At 43.9% G+C, this 13388-nt stretch overlaps 1 protein-coding gene across 1 annotated transcript in view; it reads left to right on the forward strand.

Moving 5' to 3' along the window:
• snx4 (sorting nexin 4) overlaps positions 1–2549 on the forward strand; it is a 73726-nt gene extending 71177 nt beyond the window's left edge. The window contains exon 14 of the mRNA XM_068035166.1: positions 765–2549. Coding sequence (XP_067891267.1) covers positions 765–812 — 48 coding nt within the window. The 3' untranslated portion in view covers positions 813–2549. The remainder of the gene's footprint in view (positions 1–764) is intronic.
• Positions 2550–13388: the final 10839 nt, after the last annotated feature.

Consider the following 13388-nt stretch of genomic DNA (forward strand, 5'->3'; position numbering starts at 1 on the left):
CTAGCTAGTTTTAAAAATATATATAGAAAAAATAGTGTCACTTTTTTCTTGATTTACATTATTTTAATACAAGTTTGTAGCACATCAGAAATATACAGTTTTTGGGTTGAGCATAATTGGGGTATGTAATAAAGGATATTAAACCACAATAACGTTGTATTTTAGTGCCTCAGCAAAATGGCAAACTAGTTCAATAAAATTACTTTTTAGATGGTGTTGCACTAATTTTTGTATTGCAGAATTGGCACAAAGTTGGTTTGTTTTATTTGGTATGAGCAGCCATCAACAAGAATAAATTATCTTTTGAGGAAAAAATGTGGGGAGTGTAGTCTTTTTGAAAAATAATAAATAATTGAAGCCCAGAATTAATTTGACTAGTATTAAGGTTGCTGTGTATTTAGTAACTATAGAGGTTCACTCCTTAGTAGCAGGAAAGATGTAACTGGAGATAAGAAATTGCTGGTGCGCTACAGAATACAACTATACTTATTCCATTCATAAATTTAGCATTGCTGACTATTTAGATCCAGCCTGTGTGTATAAAAATGGCATGTCATTTCTTCAGTGGAGATTACAGTTTATGTTTAAAGTCACTATCTTGGAAGCCAAACTGTTCTTTTGGTCTGTTTTGAACCATGACCCTGTTTTTCTAGTTAACGTGTTTGCTTTTGGAAAATGCATACATCTCAAGCAAATCATTTAATACACGATCATGAAATTGATATCTACTAAAGCAATTGTAAAATGCATTTTTTTCTCTTTAGGGAATTCAAGTTTGGACCAACGCTAAGGAATGTTTTAGCAAGATGTAAAAGTTTACGTTCAATAAACTCTAACCTTGCATAATAGAAGCACAAGAAAAGCTAGAATTCGACTGAGTGCATGGAATCCTTCTAACAGTGATTGTATATCTGTCTTTTCAATCCTTTTGCTTGAGAACTGGGCACAAAGACTTTTGAGAGAAATGTCTTGCTAATAAAGTTTAAAAATCATGTTTCCAGGGATGTGGGGTTAAGGGGAAAGCAGGCAAAGAATTTCATTCTATTACAGAAACTAATCCATGTGCAATGCTGGTTTCTTCCTGTAGATTTGAAGGCCTTCAGATCATTTCCAGATGTAGTTCCATTGTGCCAGTTTTTTCTGAAATTTTTGCATGGGCTTTCAACAAGGCTAGTTTCCTTGTTAGTAAAATGGACGACTGCTCATATGCTGCAGAATGTCTAGATATATACAATATTCTTAATTTCATCCATCTCTTAAATAAGCTTGTTTCATTTTGTCTTAATACAAAGTCCCAGTTTTTTAAAATTTCTTTGGGCTAAACTTCCTTGCATTAAGCAAATAGTTATCTATCCTTCAGCATATTTAGTATTTGGCTGGAATACAGAGGAAATGTCTTGCAGCCAGCCAGACTTAATTAATGGTGCAAAAGGCTGTTAACTTCTTGGTGTGACCAATGTAGCTCATTTTTTCTTTTTTTTTTTATTGCCATAAAATTTGAGTAATTTTAGTGGTCTAGATATGATTTTTGTCATCTGGGGAATGTCATTTGTACAATTAGCAATCATGGTCTGCAAGTCGCTATGAAGGTCTTGTAATGTTTTTTATTACTTCATTCCAAGAACTCATTAGGTTAATTAAAGTATCCAATTTATTTATAACTTTTATATTCTAGCTTTCTCAATCTTGTAAATTTCAGAAGTGTACATTTTTGATAGATGGCTGCCTTCCCTACCAATCCCTTACCCACAAGTACTGTGGACATTTGAATAAATATGATTTAAAAATACTAACATTCATTGACCCTAACATTTATAACTATCTGAAGCCATTTTGCCATTCTTCAAGGACTAATGGTGTGCAATTCTTCCTCATTTCAGCAAAAATGTCAAGGGGAAACTGCCTTTTCTACTCACTACTTTTCTATTCGAAAATTGTCAATGGGAGGAAAAGTTCACACATTATAATTATGCTTTATGCATGGTATGAAATGCAATGAATTCCCCTCAGTTTCCTATATTTGTTCTAATGTTAACACAATTTTGTTGCATGGTTTGTTCTAGCACAGCCTAACTATCAGGTAATTTTAAGAAATGTGAACTAACACTTAGTTGAAAGTGGGTGGCAAAAAAGATAATTTGAAAATTTATAAACACTACCTGCTTTTTGACCAAAAATATTACAATTTAAAAAAACTATTACCTTTTTGAAGAAATAACTTGAATGATGCTATTAATATTTTTGTTGCCTTTTGCAGTTTCTAAATTTTGCCTTTAAATGCCAAAATTAAAAAAACACTAAATGAAGGTGCCTTAAATTTTCTGTCAACCTTGTGCTTATTTGTATTTGTAAAACAATTACTGCATGTTTGTTTACTTTGTTAGCATCATGGTTTACTTAAAAACAAGGTGCCTGAAAATTGTTTAGAATTCACATGTAAATAAGTCCAGTCAATACCTTGAAGTTTGTAGAAGAATATAAGTAATCCCTCCCCACAACCCCCTGTGCCAAATATGCTGAATAAAATTGCTTTCAAAATGCAAATTTGTTTTTATTTCTTCCAGTTAAAGTTTGAACATATTGCTTGTGATCAGTGATTTGCACTAGACTAGCTAATAGGAACAATAAATCATTTCAACAAAATGCATGATTTATCCCGCTATCTTTTTTTTTCCTCATTTTTTTTCCTCTGCGTTGGCTCCAAAAGGGGAAGATAACAGGAAGAAGGCTGCCTGAAGTAATTCTGCCTAGTTCCTTGGATGTGGATCCTGGTGGAGAGGGATAAGCTTTGGGCAGCAGTTCTGAGGGAGGTAGTTGATTTTGAAGATAAATAGCCTGCTTTGTCACAGCTGTTTTTGTAGTGTGTATTAGTTAGAATACAAATTTTACATCTAAATGCAGTGTTGTAGGAGTAACAAATTAGATTATTGGGGAGATGGTGTAGTGGTATTGTCACTGGACTCGTTAACCAGAGACCCAGGTATTGCTCTAGGAAAATCCCACCATGGCAGAAGGTGGAGTTTGAATTCAATTAATAAAAATCTGGAATTAAAAAGCTATATCTAATGGCCATGAAGCAATTGTCAATGGTTGTTAAAAACCCATCTGGTTCATCAATGTCCTTTTTTTTTTTTTAGGGAAGGAAATCTGCTGTCCTTACCTGGCCTGGTCTACATATGCCTCCAGACCCACAGCAATTTGGTTAACTCTTAAATGCCTTGTAAAATGGCCTAGCAAACAACTCAGTTATATCTAACCGCTACAAAGTCGATAAGGAATGAAACCGGATGGACCACCCGGCATCGACCTAAGCACTGGAAATGACAACGGCAAACCCAGCCCTGTTGACCCTGCAAAGTCCTCCTTACTAACATCTGAGGGCTTGTGCCAAAGTCAGGAGAACTGTCCCACAGACTAATCAAGCAACAGCCTGACATAGTTATGCTAGACAAATCATACCTTTTATAGTGTTTGGAACATTGTCTATCACCATCCCAGGATATGTCCTGTCCTATGGGTGGTGCAGATCCAGCAGCAGTGGTGGCACAGTGGTATATTGGTGGGAGGGAGTTGTGTTGAGTCCTCAACATAGACTCCGAACCCCATAAAGTCTCATGGCATCATGTAAATCATGGGCAAGGAAACTTCCTGCTGGTTACTACCTACTGTGCTCCCTCTTCTCCTTCTCCTCTTTTCTCCCCCCTCAGCTGAAGAATCAGTACTCCATGTTGAGCAGCACTTGGAGGAAGCACTGAGGATGGCAAGGGTGCAGAATGTACTCTGGGTGGTGAATTTCAATGTTTATCACCAAGAGTGGCTCGGTAACACTACTGACCAAGCTCGCAGAGTATGAAAGGACATTGATGCTAGACTGGGTCTGTGGTAGGTGGTGAGGGGAAAAACTTACTTGAACTCTTCCTCACCCACGCTACTGCTGCAGATGCATCTGTCCATAGATCTAGCAATGCATCAGTGTGGGCCATCTGTTCCACAGACTAATCAAGCAACAACCATCATGGCAGAGCATATTCTACACTACCATTACCAACAAGGTGGGGGTGGGGGGCACAGCTCTGGTTCAATGAAGAGTCCTGACCTCATTACAGCCTTGATTCAAACATGGACAAAAGAACTGAACTCGAGAGGTGAGGTCAGGTGAGAGTGACTGCCTTAGACATCAAGGCAGCATTTGACCGAGTATGGCATCAAGGAGCCCTAGCAAAACTGGATGTCAATGGGAATTGGGGAAAACTCTCCGCTGGTTGGAGTCGTACCTAGCGCAAAGGAAGATGGTTGTGGTTGTTGGAGGTCAATCATCTGAGCTCCAGGACATCACTGCAGGAGTTCCTCAGGGTAGTGTCCTAGGCCCAACCATTTTCAGCTGCTTCATCAATGACCTTCCTTCAATCATAAGTTCAGAACTGCCGATGTTTTCTGATTAGTGCTGAACGTTGCGCATTCGTGACGACTCAGATACTGAAGCAGTCTGTGTAGGAATGCAGCAAGACCTGGACAATATTCAGGCTTGGGCTGACATGTGGCAAGTAACATTTGTGCCATACAAGTGCCAGGCAATGACTATCTCCAACAAGACATTCAATGGCATTGTGATTGCTGAATCCCCCACTAACGACAGCCTGGGGGTTACAATTAACCAGAAACTGAACTGGAGTAGTCATATAAATACTGTGGTTACACAAGCAAGCCAGAGGCTAGGAATCCAGCCACAAATAACTCACCACCTCTCTCCCCAAAGCCTGTCCACCAGCTGCAAGGCACAAGTTTGGTGTGATGGAATACTCTGCATTTGCCTGGATGGGTGCTGCACCAATTACACTCCAAAAGCTCAACACCATTCCAGGACAAAGCAGCCCACTTGATTGGCATCCCATCCACAAACATTCACTCCCTCTGCCACAGATGCTCAGGGGCAGCAGTGTGTACCATCTACAAGATGCACTGCAGCAATGTGCGAGTGCTCCTTAGACAGTCCGACCTTTACCACCTAGAAGGACAAGAGCAGCAGATGCATGGGAACACCACCACCTGCAAGTTCCCCTCCAAGCCCCCCTCCAAGCCACCCACCATCCTGACTTGGAACTATATCGCCATTCCTTCACTGTTGCCAGGTCAAAATCCTGGAACTCCCTTCCTAATGGCACTGTGGGTGTACCTTCCCCACGTGGACTACAACGATTCAAGAAGCCAGCTCACCTTCTCAAAGGCAATGAGGGATGGGCAATAAATGCTGGCCTAGCTAGTGACGCCCACATCCCAGGGACAAATAATAAAAAAAAAAGCCTAGTTCAGAAAGGTCTGTTGAGAGGCAAAAGACAGGAGTTTGTTTCAATCCAGGGATGTCCAGGTTGATTGGCACTGTATTGACAATTATGTTAAAGGTGCTTGCGCTGTTCGTTGCCTGAATTAACTTTCTGCGGCGAGTTAATGAGCAATTATTTTTTGAAGTGCTTCACTACACTTGCTGTTACAGGGTTGTATTTATAGTCTGGGAGAATTATTTTCTAAAAATACATTACATAATGCTTCAAATCTCACAATCACAGAATTGTTACAGCGCAGAAGGAGGCCATTCAGCCCATCGTGTCTGCACTAGCTCTCCGAATGAGCAATTCACCTAATACCATTCCCCTGTCGCCTTCCCCCATAATCTTGCCCATTCTTCCTTTTCCAAATCACAGTCTAACTCACTCTTGAGAGAGAACCTGCCTCCACCACACATTCAGCCATTGCATTCCAAATCCTAACCACTCGCTTTTTCCTGTGTGGCTTTTGCTGCTTTTTGCCAATCACTTTAAATCTGTGCAAAGGTTAGGGGCAGCGCAGTGGTTAGCACCGCAGCCTCACAGCTCCAGTGACCCGGGTTCAGTTCTGGGTACTGCCTGTGCGGAGTTTGCAAGTTCTCCCTGTGACCAAGTGGGTTTTCGCTGGGTGCTCCGGTTTCCTCCCACAGCCAAAGGTTTGCCGGTTGATAGGTAAATTGGCCATTGTAAATTGCCCCTAGTGTAGGTAGGTGGTAGGAGAATGGTGGGGATGTGGTAGAGAATATGGGATTAATGTAGGATTAGTATAAATGGGTGGTTGTTGTTCAGCACAGACTCAGTGGGCCGAAGGGCCTGTTTCAGTGCTGTATCTCTAAATAAATAAATAAATGTAATTCACTTTGAGCAAGTGAAAGGGGGGGGGGGGGGTGGAAACGAACAAAAGGGAAGATATGTGATAGGGCAGAGGACAGCAGATATTAAATGATAAAGGTGTCATACAGCAAAGCCAAAGGGAGTGCTGATACTTGTCTTAACAGACAAAGCATTAGTCCAAAGAGCATGTTAATGGCAAAATAATGAATGGCTCTGTCCAAACGCAAAAACGTGAAAACAAGTTTAAGACAAGTCCATGGTTAAAAAATGAAATAAAACAAAAAGCAGTCATGCTCCGAATTTGTTGAACTCAATGTTGAGGCCAGAAGGCTGTAGAGTGCCTAATCAGAAGATGGGGTGCTGTTTCTCAAGCTTGCGTTGAGGTTCACTGGAACACTGCAGCAAGCCAAGGACAGAAATGTGGGCATGAGAGCAGGGTGGTGAATTGAAATGGCAAGCAACCAGAGCTTGGGGTTAAGCTTGCGGACTGAGTGGAGGTGTTCTGCAAAGCAGTCACCCAATCTGTGTTTGGTCTCCCCAATCTAGAGGTGACTGTGTTGTGAGCAGCGAATGCAGTATGCTAAATTGAAAGACGTACAAGTAAATCGCTCCTTCACCTGGAATGAGTGTTTCAGGCCTTGGATTCTGAGGAGACGGGAGGTAAAAGGGCAAGTATTACACCTCCTGTGATTGCATGGGAAGGGGACGAGGTGTCACGGGTGATGGAGGAGTGGACCAGGGTGTCGCGGAGGGAACGGTCCCTTCGGAATGCTGCCGGGGGTTTGGGGGGAGGATGTGTTTGGTGGGGGCATCATGTTGGAGATGGTGCAAATGGCGGAGGCTGGTGGAGTGGAAAGTGAGGGTAAGGGGAACCCTGTTGTGGTTCTGAGGGAGGGGAAGGGGTGAGAGCAGAAGTGTGGGAAATGGGTCTGGCACGGCCGAGGGCCCTGTCAGTTGAGGAAAAAGGAAGACATAGCAGAACTGTTATGTCGGAGATGGAGAAACTGAAAATGGAATGGAGTCCTTACAGGAAGCAGGGTGTGAGGAAGTGTAGTTGAGGTAGCTGTGGGAGGCTTTCCAGTTCAGGGCGGGAGCAGGAAAAGGTACCGATACAGTCATCAATGTACCAAAAAAAAAGTTGGGGGAGGGGGCTTAAGTAGGACTAGAACAAGGAATGTTCAACAGGCATAACTGGGACCCATGCGGGTACCCTTGGCAACACATTTTATCTGGAGGAATTGAGTGGAGTTGAAGGAGCAGTTGTTCAGTGAGAACAAGTTCAGCCAGGCGGAGGAGTGTGGTGGTGGGTGGGAACTGGTTCAGCCTCTGCTCAAGGACGTAGCAGAGAGTCCTCAGTCCGTCCTGATGGGGGATGGAGGTGCAGAGAGATTGGATGTCCATAGTGAAGAGGAGGTGATTAGGGCCAGGAAACTGGAAATTCTCGATGACATAGGGCATCAGAAGAGTCACTGATGTAGGTGGGATGAGTCTGGACCAGGGAGAAGAAATAAAGTCAAGATAGGAAGAAATAAGTTCAGTGGGGCAGGAACAGGTTGAAACAATGGGTCTACTGGGACAGGAAGATCTCCAGAGGAGATGAGATCAGTGACAGTCCTGGAGACAGTGGTTTGATGTTTTGTGGTGGGGTCATGGTCCAGGGGGAGGTAGGAAGAAGTGTCTGAGATTTAGTTCTCAACCTCTGCAAGGTAGAGATCGGTGTGCCAGACAACAACAGCACCACCACCCTTGTCAGCAGGTTTAATCACAATGTCGGGATTAGACCTGAGAGAATGGAATGCAGCAAGTTCAGTGGGAGACAGGTTAGAGAGAGTGAGTGGAGCTGAGAAATTCATCCCCCCCTCCACCTTTTCACTTGCTCAAAGCCTATTACATTTCTAACCTTTGCCAGTTCTCTCTCCACGATGCTGCCTGACCTGCTGATTATTTCCAGCATTTTTGTTTTTATCTCAGATTTCCAGCATCTGCAGTATTTTATTTTTATTTGTGTTTAATTCACTGGCACTTCTCTTCTAGGAATGCCTACCTTGAAAAAGTTTTGCTCTTCTCTCACACATGATTTCCATTTATCTCTTTTACCTTGTTCACCTTCATTTGCTTTCCATTTCCCTCCTGGTGTTCGATAAGGTCTCTACTAAAACTCGTTTTCACAGCCATGTCTCCTTCCTCAGTGACTGTCTCCTGCTCCGACTTATTCCACGTGGATTCCAACTGAAGTTCCATCCTTCATGTTTTGAATCCACCCAGGATTACAGCATATCTCCGAGACATACAACGTTCCTCGGACTGCTGTTATCACTGCATCTTGAGATCCACACTCAGTGCCATGTGCTGCCACATGTACACACTCGACCTCTCTCTCCAGAAGCACCGACTCACCCTATCTCACAGCTGTCCTGCTCCATAGTTTCATTTTATCCTTCGTCTAATCTGATGCATTAACAAAAAACATTTTCTCTTCCTTTCAGGCATTTAGAATTACAAGCTCCAGCAGCTCATGGGTACCAACGCCCCTCCAGAACTTTCTTCTCCTTCACTTACCTCTGACCCCACCCCTTGTCATGTATTCACAATACACTCCGACTTTCCCATCTCTGCCCTTCGGCCTATCGTGTCTGTGCTGGCCATCAAGCACCTAACTATTCTAGTCCCATTTTCCAGCACTTGGCCCGTAGCCTTGTTTGCTATGGCGTTTCAAGTGCTCATCTAAATATTTCTTAAATGTTGTGAGGGTACCTGCCTCTACCACCCCTTTAGACAGTGTGTTCCAGATTCCAACCATCCTCTGGGTGAAAAACTTTTTCCTCAAATCTCCTTTAAACCACCTGCCCCTTACCTTAAATCTATGCCCCTGGTTATTGACACCTCTGCTAAGGGAAAATGTTTCTTCCTATCTACTCTATCTATGCCCCTCATAATTTTGTATACCTCAATCAGGCTCCCCACCACCCCCCCCCCCCCCCCCCCCCCTCAGCCTTCTCTGTTCTAAGGAAAACAACCCTAGCCTATCTAGTCTCTCTTCATAACTGAAATGCTCCAGCCCAGGCAACATGCTGGTGAGTCTCCTCTGCACCCTCTCCAGTGCAATCACGCCCTTTCTATAGTGTGGTGCCCAGAACTCCAGTTTTGGCCTAACTAATGTTTTATACAGCTCCGTCATAACCTCTCTGCTCTTATATTCTATGCCTCAGGTAATAAAGTCAAGTATCCTATATGCCTTCCTAACCACCTTATCTACCTGTGCTGCTGCCTTCAGTGATCTGTAGACAAGTAAACCAAGGTCCCTCCGACCCTCTGTACTTCCTAGGGTCCTACCATCTATTGTATATTCCCTTACCTTGTTAGTCCTCCCAAAATGCATCACCTCACACTTCTCAGGATTAAATTTCATTTGCCACTGCTCTGCCCATCTTACCAGCCCACCTATATCGTCCTGTAATCTAGGGCTTTCCTCCTCACTATTTATGACACCACCAATTTCCGTGTAATCTGCGAACTTACTAATCATTCTATATTCATGTCTAAATTATTAATGTACACTACAAACAACAAGGGTCCCAGCACTGATCCTTGTGGTACACCACTTCCCTTCCCTTCCTCAACTTCTCTGTCTCCCATCTCTGGGATAGGCTGTTCACTAATATTCATTATAAGCCCACCGACTCTCACAGCTACCTTGACTACATTTCCTCACACCCTGCCCTCTGTAAGGACTCCATTCCATTCTCACAGTTCCTTCATCTCTGACATATCTGTTCTGATGATGCTATGTTCAACCACACTGCTTCTGATATGTCTTCCTTTTTCCTCAACTGAGGATTCCCCCACACTGGTTGACAGGGCCCTCAACTGTGTCCGACCCATTTCCGGCACTTCTTCCATCACCCCTCCCCCTCCCTCTCAGAACCATGATAGGATTCCTGTTGTCCACCCCACCAGCCTTCACATCCAAAGGATCATCCTCTGCCATTTCTGCCACCTCCAGTGTGATGCCACCATCAAATATCTTCTTCTCCCCTCCCCTGTCAGCATTCCAAAGGGATCATTCCATCCGCAACACCCTGGTCCATTCCTCCAGCACCCCTGACACCTAGTCCCCTGCCCATGGCACCTTCCCATGCAATCCGATATCTGGATCATTGGGATCTCTTCCGGGACAGGTGGGACCTGTACAAGAAGGACGGGTTGCATCTAAACTGGAGGGGCACAAATATCCTGGCTGTGAGGTTTGTTAGTGTCACTCGGGAAGGTTTAAACTAGTGTGGCAGGGAACCAGAGCAGTAGGATAGCAGGAGAAATAACTGAGGGGGAACTAGTAAATAAAGCCAGTAAGACTAAGAGGAAGAGCAGGCAGGAAGATGTTGCTGAGCACAGCGGGACTGGTGGTCTGAAGTGCATTTGTTTCAATGCGAGAAATATAACAGGTAAGGCAGATGAACTTAGAGCTTGGATTAGTACTATGATGTTGTTGCTATTACAGAGACTTGGTTGAGGGAAGGACAGGATTGGCAGCTAAATGTTCCGGGATTTAGAAGCTTCAGGTGGGATAGAGGGGGGTGTAAAAGGGGTGGGGGAGTTGCATTACTGGTTAAGGAGAATATCAAAGCTGTACTGCGGGAGGGCACCTCGGAGCGGTCATGCAGCGAGACAATATGGGTGGAGCTCAGGAATAGGAAGGGTGCAGTCACGATGTTGGGGTTTACTACAGGCCTCCCAACAGCCAGTGGGAGGAAGAGGAGCAAATATGTGGACAGATTTTGGAAAGATGTAAAAGCAACAGGGTTGTAGTGGTGGGTGATTTTAACTTCCCCTATATTGACTGGGACTCACTTAGTGCTAGGGGCTTGGATGGGGCAGAATTTGTAAATAGCATCCTGGAGAGCTTCTTGAAACAATATGTAGATAGTCCAACTAGGGATGGGGCCGTACGGGACCTGGTATTGGGGAATGAGCCCGGCCAGGTGGTCTAAGTTTCAGTAGGGGAGCATTTCGGGAACAGTGACCATAATTCCATAAGTTTTAAGGTACTTGTGGATAAGGATAAGAGTAGTCCTCGGGTGAAGGTGCTAAATTGGGGGAAGGCTAATTATAACAATATTAGGCAGGAGCTGAAGAATTTAGATTGGGGGCGGCTGTTTGAGGGTAAATCAACATCAGACGTGGGAGTCTTTCAAACGTCAGTTGATTAGCATCCAGGACCAGCATGTTCCTGTGAGGATGAAGGATAAGTTTGGCAAGTTTCGGGAACCTTGGATAACGAGGGATATTGTGAGCCTAGTCAAAAAGAAAAAGGAAGCATTCGTAAGGGCTGGAAGGCTGGGAACGGACGAAGCCCTTGAGGAATATAAAGAAAGTAGGAAGGAACTTAAGCAAGGAGTCAGGAGGGCTAAAAGGGGTCATGAAAAGTCATTGGCAAACAGGATTAAGGAGAATCCCAAGGCTTTTTATGCGTATATAAAGAGCAAGAGGGTAACCAGGGAACGGGTTGGCCCACTCAAGGACAGAGAAGGGAATCTATGTGTGGAGCCAGAGGAAATGGGCGAGGTACTAAATGAGTACTTTGCATCAGTATTCACCAAAGAGAAGGACTTTGTGGATGATGAGTCTAGGGAAGGGAGTCTAGATTGTTTGGGTCATGTCGTTATCAAAAAGGAGGAGGTGTTGGGTGTCTTGCAAAGCATTAAGGTAGATAAGTTCCCAGAGCCTGATGGGATCTACCCCAGAATACTGAGGGAGACAAGGGAAGGAATTGCTGGGGCCTTGACAGAAATCTTTGTATCCTCATTGGCTACAGGTGAGGTCCCAGAGGAGAAATAGCCAATGTTGTTCCTTTGTTTAAGAAGGGTAGTAAGGATTATCCAGGAAATTATAGGTCAGTGAGCCATACGTCAGTGGTAGGGAAATTATTAGAGAGGATTCTTCAGGACAGGATTTACTCCCTTTTGGAAACAAATGAACTTATTAGCGAGAGGCAGCATGGTTTTGTGAAGGGGAGGTCGTGTCTCACTAACTTGATTGAGTTTTTTGAGGAAGTAACGAAGATGATTGATGAAGGAAGGGCAGTGGATGTTGTCTATATGGACTTCAGTAAAGCCTTTGACAAGGTCCCTCATGGCAGACTGGTACAAAAGGTGAAGTCACACGGGATCAGAGGTGAGCTGGCAAGATGGATACAGAACTGGCTCGGTCATAGAAGACAGAGGGTAGCAGTGGAAGGGTGCTTTTCTGAATGGAGGGGTGTGACTAGTGGTGTTCCGCAGGGATCAGTGCTGGGACTTTTGCTGTTTGTAGTATATATAAATGATTTGGAGGTAAATGTAGCTGGTCTGATTAGTAAGTTTGCGGACGATACAAAGGTTGGAGCAGCCCCGCCATTCCTCTATCTGTTATTTAATAACCCTGCTACTGTTAATAAACCTTTACCAATACTAATAAACCTTATTAATACTGATAAATTCTATTAATACTTAATACACCTTACTAGTAGTAATAAACCTTACTTTAAAAAAAGATCGGAGTCACCAGTTTATTCCCTAGTTTAAATACAATAAATAAGAAATGCTCATCAGCCAGCCACCTACTTGCTTCCCTGTGATGTCACGCCTCAATCTTTTTCTTTCTGAACGCCAGCTCTGAAACTACAGACTGGCGGCGGAGGCAGCTATCCCTGCTCTGCTCTCTGTGAAGTCTTGCTGTCTCTCCTGAGCTCTTTATGCCTCCCTCCACTCTTGCTGTTTCCCACCGCTTGACATTTGACATCACATAAATTGCAACACAGATCAGTTTCTTTCAATACGGTACATGAAGTCCCTCACTACACTTGCCTTTACATATTTAAAATGTACATTTACATTCCATGTCAAACATTCAGTAGTGGATACAGCTGGAGAGGTTTTACACAGGGTTCCAGCCCCTCAGTATACTAAACTGGGAGGACCTTGCATAGTGGCCTTTCCCCATTGAGCCTTTGTGGCGGCTGCCCCAAGCTTTAGTCTGTCCCTCAGCACCTAGTCCTGGACCTTGGAATGTGCTAGTCTGCAACACTCATTTGTCAACAGCTCTTTGCATTGGAAGATCAACAAGTTTCAGGCAGACCAAAGTGCTTCTTTGACGGAGTTGATGGTCTTCCAGCGGCAGTTGATGTTTCTCAGTGTGTGTCCCTGGGAACAGCCTGTGGAGCACTGAGTCCTGCATTATCAAGCTTCTCAGGATGAG

Source organism: Heterodontus francisci, chromosome 7 (genome assembly GCF_036365525.1).
Source record: "Heterodontus francisci isolate sHetFra1 chromosome 7, sHetFra1.hap1, whole genome shotgun sequence".
NCBI lineage: Eukaryota > Metazoa > Chordata > Chondrichthyes > Heterodontiformes > Heterodontidae > Heterodontus > Heterodontus francisci.